At 40.8% G+C, this 8,588-nt stretch overlaps 1 protein-coding gene across 1 annotated transcript in view; it reads left to right on the forward strand.

Moving 5' to 3' along the window:
- The window catches only part of CDK5RAP1 (CDK5 regulatory subunit associated protein 1), a 111,607-nt gene that overhangs the window by 54,766 nt on the left and 48,253 nt on the right, over nucleotides 1–8,588 (forward strand). Inside the window, 2 exon segments of the mRNA XM_012665714.1 lie at nucleotides 2,337–2,434; nucleotides 4,791–4,846. Coding sequence (XP_012521168.1) covers nucleotides 2,337–2,434; nucleotides 4,791–4,846 — 154 coding nt within the window.

An 8,588-nucleotide genomic window follows, 5' to 3' on the forward strand; every position in this document is an offset into this window, starting at 1 on the left:
GAGACCAGCCTGAGCAAGAGCGAGACCCCATCTCTACTAAAAATAGAAAGAAATTAGCTGGACAACTAAAAATATATAGAAAAAATTAGCCGGCCATGGTGGCGCATGCCTGCAGTCTCAGCTACTCAGGAGGCTGAGGCAGTAGGATCGCTTGAGCCCAGGAGTTTGAGGTTGTTGTGAGCTAGGCTGATGCCATGGCACTGTAGCCCGGGCAGCAGAGCGAGACTCTGTCTCCAAAAAAAAAAAAGAAAACCTGAAAACCTTCTGGAAAGGAGATGCCGTTAAGAACATTTGTGATTCATCGGAAGGATGTCAAAATATCAACATTAACAGGAGTTTTGAAGAAGTTGATTCCAACCCTCTTGGTTGACTTTGAGGGGTTCAAGACTTCAGTGGAGGAAGGCACTGCAGCTATGGTGGAAATAGCAGACCAGCATTAGAAGGGGAGCCTGAAGATGTGACTGAATTGCTGCAATTTCATGATAAAACTTTAACAGATGATGAGTTGCTTTTTTATGGATGAACAAGGAAAATAGTTTCTTGAGAAGGAATCTACTCCTTGTGAAGATTCTATGCATTGATGAAATGGCAACAAAGTATTTAGAATATTGCACAAACTTAGTTGATAAGGCAGTGGCAGGGTTTGAGAGGAATGACTCCAATTTTAAAAGAAGTTGTACCGTGGGTAAAACAGCATTACATGCTACAGTGAAATCTTTTGTGAAAGAAGAGTCAATTGATGTGGCAAACTTCGTAGTCGTCTTACTTTAAGAAATTGTCATAGCCATTGTAGTCTTTAGCAGCCACCACCCTGATCAGTCTGCATCCATCAACATCAAGGCCAGACCTTCCTCCAGCAAAATAGTTATGACTTATTGAAGGCTCATTGATCATTAGCACTTTTTAGCAATAAAGTATTTTTAAATTAAGGTATATACTTTGTTTCTTTTAGACATAATGCTCTTGCACACTTAATAGACTAAAGTGTAATATGAACATAACTTTTATTTGCATTGGGAAACCAAGAAATTTGTGTGACTTGCTTTATTGCAGTATTTGCTTTATTGTGGTGGGCTGCAACCAAACCTGCAATATCACTGAGGTATGCCTGTAGTGGGCCAAAGGTACTGAGCACAGTGCCTGGCATGGAATAGCCCACATGTGAAACATTTTTTTTTTTTTTTGAGACAGAGTCTCACTCTGTTTCCCTGGCTAGAGTGAGTGCTGTGGCATCAGCCTAGCTCACAACAACCTCAAACTCCTGGGCTCAGGTGATCCTCCTGCCTCAGCCTCCCGAGTAGCTGGGACTACAGGCATGCGCCACCATGGCCGGCTAATTTTTTTCTATATATTTTTTAGTTGTCCAGCTAATTTCTTTCTATGTTTAGTAGAGACAGGGTCTCACTCTTGCTCAGACTGGTCTCGAGCTCCTGAGCTCAAACGATCCTCCGGCCTTGGCCTCCCAGAGTGCTAGGATTACAGGCGTGAGCCACCGCGCCCGGCCACGTGAAACCTTTTTTGAAGGCTTTTTGTTTTGGTGAAGTGTCTGTCTTTTGGCCTCCACGCTCACTTTTTCCCCCTTGGATTATTTGTTTTATTGAGTTGTAAAAGTTGTTTAGGGGTTTTTGATACAAATCCTTTGTCAATGTGTTTTCAAATACTTTCTTCTAGTTTCAATTTTTTGTGGTATCTTTTTTTTTTTTCTCACTCTGTTGCCCTAGGTACAGTGCAGTGGCGTCAGCCTAGCTCACTGCAACCTCAAACTCCTGGGCTCAAGTGATCCTCTTGCCTGAGCCTCCTGAGTAGCTGGGACTATAGTCATGTGCCACAATGCCTGGCTAATTTTTGTATTTTTAGTAGAGATCAGGTCTCACTCTTGCTCAGGCTAGTCTCGAATTCCTGAGCTCAAGCAATCCTCCCACCTTGGCCTCCCAGAGGGCTAGGATTATAGGTGTGAGCCACCACGCCCGGCCTTGTGGTATCTTTTAAAGTGACTAGTTTGTAAGCTAGATGAAAAAAATGCCATGTTTTTCCTTTTTTGTCTGCTCACCGTTGTGTCAGCACTACCTGTTTGCAGCCTCTTTGCTTGAATCTTACCTCTGCTTGCTTTCTTCCCTCCACTCTTTGAAACAGAGATGCCATCAACTAAAATGTCTGGGACAGATAGAAGGTGGCTTAAAGCAAAGTTAAGGATTAGGTAATTCATGTGTTTGGTTTAATCGGCCTCTTAATTACTTGAAAATTAACCTTGGAAGAGAAACAGTTAGAGTAGTATTTCTTTTTACAAGATTCTTTGGTGAGACTTTGATAATCCATAATATGTTCTATTCAATCAGGTTCTGCAGCTGATTCATGAGAGAGACAACATCTGTAAACAGATCCACCTGCCAGCCCAGAGTGGAAGCAGCCGTGTATTGGAGGCCATGCGGAGAGGGTCAGACATTCTTGGAAAGGGGACATCCCACACACCTTTCCATGTTTCCTTAATGACCAAAGAGTATCTATGTTGCTAACAACCTGGTAGAGTGCATGGCATACAGTAGCTGTTCAATAGATGTTTACTGTATGAGTTAGCCTCTGGACATTGGAACTTGCTTCTGCTCACTCCATAAGCATAGATTAAGGACTGGGTCAATCATTTTCACCTGGTTAGCATTTATTTTTATTTATTTATTTTTTTTATTTTGCTTTCATTTTTTATTAACTACATGTCTTTTTTAGCAAACAATTTGCATCTAAGCTGTAAGGAACCATTAGTAGCCATGAACAAAATAAATTACATCTTTAAATATTACATATTTTTATTTCTTAGTGTCAACATTTTTATTAAAATGGGAACCAAATGCATAGTAGGAGAGATTTTAAAAATAACAAGACATAAATTTTGTAATCTCATTTTTTATGTGAAAAGGCATATAGATTAATATAAAAAACTTACAAACTCCGTGTGTACTTACATATACTATTTGAATTTTTTTTTTATTTCAGCATATTATGGGGGTACAGATGTTTAGGTTATGTATGTTGCCCTCCCTCCCCGAGTCCGAGCTTCAAGCGTGTCCATCCCCCAGATGGTGCGCATCACACTCACTGTGTACCCATCCCCACCTCCCCCTCCCAAGCATTTATTTTTTATTAAAGCCTGTATGTTCTGGCACACTCTGTTTGAGATTTTAATCCTTTAACTTTTAACGTTAAAATTTTGTTAGGTCTTAGGATTTAATGTTATTATTTTTTCTTGATTTCAATGTTTAGAAAGGTCTTGGAATTTAGATGTAGCTCTGTGTTCACTTTCTTTGAGAATAATAAGTATCGCAGAGATTAGAGTGAAGGGAGAATGTATCCTAAGGCAAGCTGTACGGAACTAGTGCTTTGCCTTGTTTTCCACAGCGGCAAAGTGTTTTAGAGATCCTTTTCACTGTTTAATCTGTCTTGATTTATTAGTTAAATAAAAAAGCCTATTTAAAGTAGTTTATGGCCGGTGTGGTGGTTCATGCCTGTAATCCCAGCACTTTGGGAGTCCAAGGCAGGAGGATTGCTTGAGGCCAGGAGTTTGAGACCAGCCTGGGCAACAAAGCGAGACCCCCATCTCTACAAAAAATTAAAAAAATAATTAGCCAGGTGTGGGCCAAGACAGGCAGATTGCTTGAGCCCAGGAATTTGAGCTTGCAGTAAGCTATGTTTGGGTCACTGTACTCCAGCCTGGGCGACAGAGTGAGGCTGTGTCTCTAAAAAAATTAAAAAATTAAAAATTAAAAAAAATTAGTTTACAATATAGAGCTTGGATCAAAAGAGATTTCTTTTTTCTTTTGAGACAGGGTCTCACTCTGTTGCCCAAGCTGGAGTGCAGTGTTGAGATCATAGCTCACTGCAGCCTTGAACTCCTGGACTCAAGCGATTCTCCCTTCTCAGCCTCCAGTATAGCTGGGACTGATACAGGAAAGTGGACCCCAAAACTGGGATCCAACCTGAAGGCCAAATGGGTTCTGGGCTTCACACAGTAAGAATTCAAGAGTGAGCTAACAGAGTTAAGGCAAAAGCAAGTGTACTGAAGTAAGAAAAGAAAAAGGAGGCTGCTCTATAGCTCTCTCTCAGAGCAACAGAGAGTAGCACTTTGTGAGTTTCTGGGGTCTTATTTTATACCTTCTATGTAATTTTATGTTAAGTGGAAGGAAGATTATTCATAAGATTTCTGGGAAGGGGGTGGGATGTTTCCAGAACCCGAGGGTCCCTTCCTCCTTTAAACCATATAGGGTAACTTCCTGGAGTTGCCCTGGCATTTGTAAACTGTCATGGCACTGGTGAGAGTTTGTTTTAGTATGCAAATACATTATAAGCAGGGTATAATGAGCAGTGATTTTTTGTGGCCATCTTAGTTCGAGCTGGTTTTGACCAGTCTCTCCACTGCTCCTGTTTCATCAGAGATCTTGGTTCAGGTCTGAATGACTCCTTATTGAGGAGGGCCTGCTGGTTCCCTATCACAGGACTACAGTCAAGCACCACCATGCCTGGCAATTTCTGTAGATATGGGGTCTCCCTTTGTTGCCTAGGCTGGTCTCAAACTTCTAGCCTCAAGGGATCCTCCTGCCTCAGCCTCCCAAAGTGCTGGGATTACAGGCATGAGCCACTGCACCCGGCCTAAAGGGCTCTTTTGGATATTTAGCCTACTCTTGTGCTGTGCCACGTGGATGAGAAGTGATTATGTGTGGGAATCCATAGTGTTATGTTTTTATAGCATTCTTTTAAAAGATTGGTTCATGTAGGCCTTTTCTTTTTGTTCTTTATTACAGATATTCAAGAGACGCTTATGTGGAGTTAGTTCACCATATCAGAGCATCTATTCCAGGTATGTTTAAGAAATGTATTCTGCTGAGCATGTTATTTTACCAATGACCATAGTCTTCTTGGTTAGATATAGGCAACTAACAAACCAACAGCTTTGGTATTTCCTTGTGACACTATTTCATACTTCTTTTTTTTTTTTTGAGACAGGGTCTCACTCTGTCACCCAGGCTAGAGGAGTGCAGTGGTGTTATCATAGCTCACTGCAACCTCAAACTCCTGGACTCAAGCAGTCTTCCTGCCTCAGCCTCCCAAGTAGCTGAGACTACAAGTACGTTCCACTACAACAGACTAATTTTTAAATTTATTTTTAATTTACTTATTTTAAAATTTTATTTCTTTATTTATTTTTGAGACAGGGTCTCTATAGCCTGGGCTAGTGTGCAGTGGCATCATCACAGCTCACTGCAACCTCAAGGTCCTGGGCTCAAGTGATCCTCCTCCCTCAGCCTCCCGAGTAGCTGGGACTACAGGTGTGCACCACCATGCCCAGCTAATTTTTCTATTTTTGGTAGAGACGGGGTCTTACTCTTGCTCAGGCTGGTCTCAAACTCCTGGCCTCAAACACTCCTCCCACATCAGCCCTCCCAAAGTGCTAGGATTACAGGCATGAGCCATTGCGCCATTGCTAGTTTTATACTTATTTTGCTCCTCTTCATTTCTTTCTTTCTCCCTTTCTCTCTCTCTCTCTCTTCCTCCCTTTCCCCCTCTCCCTCTTTTGCCTTCAACTCTTTCTTTTACAACTTTCTAATTCTTTGATGTCTTCATCCTGCTAGAAATACTCAGAAGTGTGAACCAGCTGTGGCCTCAAGACTAAAGAGATTTTTCTTCTGTGGTCTTTGTGTTTCTGGATATACGGGAAAGATTTTATCCCTTCGTGTAAGCTTCTTTATAAGCTGACTAAGTTCTGATCTAAATTAGTTCTGATTTTGGAGGATTGTTATCTTTAAAAACACATGCTTTTTCTGACTAACCTTATGGCAGCTTATTACTGTAAATTTTGTTTTATTTTATTTTAAAATGGGGGTCAGACATTCTTGGAAAGGGGACATCCCACACACCTTTCCATGTTTCCTTAATGACCAAAGAGTATCTATGTTGCTAACAACCTGGTAGAGTGCATGGCATACAGTAGCTGTTCAATAGATGTTTACTGTATGAGTTAGCCTCTGGACATTGGAACTTGCTTCTGCTCACTCCATAAGCATAGATTAAGGACTGGGTCAATCATTTTCACCTGGTTAGCATTTATTTTTATTTATTTATTTTTTTTATTTTGCTTTCATTTTTTATTAACTACATGTCTTTTTTAGCAAACAATTTGCATCTAAGCTGTAAGGAACCATTAGTAGCCATGAACAAAATAAATTACATCTTTAAATATTACATATTTTTATTTCTTAGTGTCAACATTTTTATTAAAATGGGAACCAAATGCATAGTAGGAGAGATTTTAAAAATAACAAGACATAAATTTTGTAATCTCATTTTTTATGTGAAAAGGCATATAGATTAATATAAAAAACTTACAAACTCCGTGTGTACTTACATATACTATTTGAATTTTTTTTTTATTTCAGCATATTATGGGGGTACAGATGTTTAGGTTATGTATGTTGCCCTCCCTCCCCGAGTCCGAGCTTCAAGCGTGTCCATCCCCCAGATGGTGCGCATCACACTCACTGTGTACCCATCCCCACCTCCCCCTCCCAAGCATTTATTTTTTATTAAAGCCTGTATGTTCTGGCACACTCTGTTTGAGATTTTAATCCTTTAACTTTTAACGTTAAAATTTTGTTAGGTCTTAGGATTTAATGTTATTATTTTTTCTTGATTTCAATGTTTAGAAAGGTCTTGGAATTTAGATGTAGCTCTGTGTTCACTTTCTTTGAGAATAATAAGTATCGCAGAGATTAGAGTGAAGGGAGAATGTATCCTAAGGCAAGCTGTACGGAACTAGTGCTTTGCCTTGTTTTCCACAGCGGCAAAGTGTTTTAGAGATCCTTTTCACTGTTTAATCTGTCTTGATTTATTAGTTAAATAAAAAAGCCTATTTAAAGTAGTTTATGGCCGGTGTGGTGGTTCATGCCTGTAATCCCAGCACTTTGGGAGTCCAAGGCAGGAGGATTGCTTGAGGCCAGGAGTTTGAGACCAGCCTGGGCAACAAAGCGAGACCCCCATCTCTACAAAAAATTAAAAAAATAATTAGCCAGGTGTGGGCCAAGACAGGCAGATTGCTTGAGCCCAGGAATTTGAGCTTGCAGTAAGCTATGTTTGGGTCACTGTACTCCAGCCTGGGCGACAGAGTGAGGCTGTGTCTCTAAAAAAATTAAAAAATTAAAAATTAAAAAAAATTAGTTTACAATGTAGAGCTTGGATCAAAAGAGATTTCTTTTTTCTTTTGAGACAGGGTCTCACTCTGTTGCCCAAGCTGGAGTGCAGTGTTGAGATCATAGCTCACTGCAGCCTTGAACTCCTGGACTCAAGCGATTCTCCCTTCTCAGCCTCCAGTATAGCTGGGACTGATACAGGAAAGTGGACCCCAAAACTGGGATCCAACCTGAAGGCCAAATGGGTTCTGGGCTTCACACAGTAAGAATTCAAGAGTGAGCTAACAGAGTTAAGGCAAAAGCAAGTGTACTGAAGTAAGAAAAGAAAAAGGAGGCTGCTCTATAGCTCTCTCTCAGAGCAACAGAGAGTAGCACTTTGTGAGTTTCTGGGGTCTTATTTTATACCTTCTATGTAATTTTATGTTAAGTGGAAGGAAGATTATTCATAAGATTTCTGGGAAGGGGGTGGGATGTTTCCAGAACCCGAGGGTCCCTTCCTCCTTTAAACCATATAGGGTAACTTCCTGGAGTTGCCCTGGCATTTGTAAACTGTCATGGCACTGGTGAGAGTTTGTTTTAGTATGCAAATACATTATAAGCAGGGTATAATGAGCAGTGATTTTTTGTGGCCATCTTAGTTCGAGCTGGTTTTGACCAGTCTCTCCACTGCTCCTGTTTCATCAGAGATCTTGGTTCAGGTCTGAATGACTCCTTATTGAGGAGGGCCTGCTGGTTCCCTATCACAGGACTACAGTCAAGCACCACCATGCCTGGCAATTTCTGTAGATACGGGGTCTCCCTTTGTTGCCTAGGCTGGTCTCAAACTTCTAGCCTCAAGGGATCCTCCTGCCTCAGCCTCCCAAAGTGCTGGGATTACAGGCATGAGCCACTGCACCCGGCCAAAAGGGCTCTTTTGGATATTTAGCCTACTCTTGTGCTGTGCCACGTGGATGAGAAGTGATTATGTGTGGGAATCCATAGTGTTATGTTTTTATAGCATTCTTTTAAAAGATTGGTTCATGTAGGCCTTTTCTTTTTGTTCTTTATTACAGATATTCAAGAGACGCTTATGTGGAGTTAGTTCACCATATCAGAGCATCTATTCCAGGTATGTTTAAGAAATGTATTCTGCTGAGCATGTTATTTTACCAATGACCATAGTCTTCTTGGTTAGATATAGGCAACTAACAAACCAACAGCTTTGGTATTTCCTTGTGACACTATTTCATACTTCTTTTTTTTTTTTTGAGACAGGGTCTCACTCTGTCACCCAGGCTAGAGGAGTGCAGTGGTGTTATCATAGCTCACTGCAACCTCAAACTCCTGGACTCAAGCAGTCTTCCTGCCTCAGCCTCCCAAGTAGCTGAGACTACAAGTACGTTCCACTACAACAGACTAATTTTTAAATTTATTTTT

This window comes from Propithecus coquereli, unplaced genomic scaffold (assembly GCF_000956105.1).
Source record: "Propithecus coquereli isolate 6110/MARCELLA unplaced genomic scaffold, Pcoq_1.0 Scaffold122, whole genome shotgun sequence".
Lineage (NCBI taxonomy): Eukaryota > Metazoa > Chordata > Mammalia > Primates > Indriidae > Propithecus > Propithecus coquereli.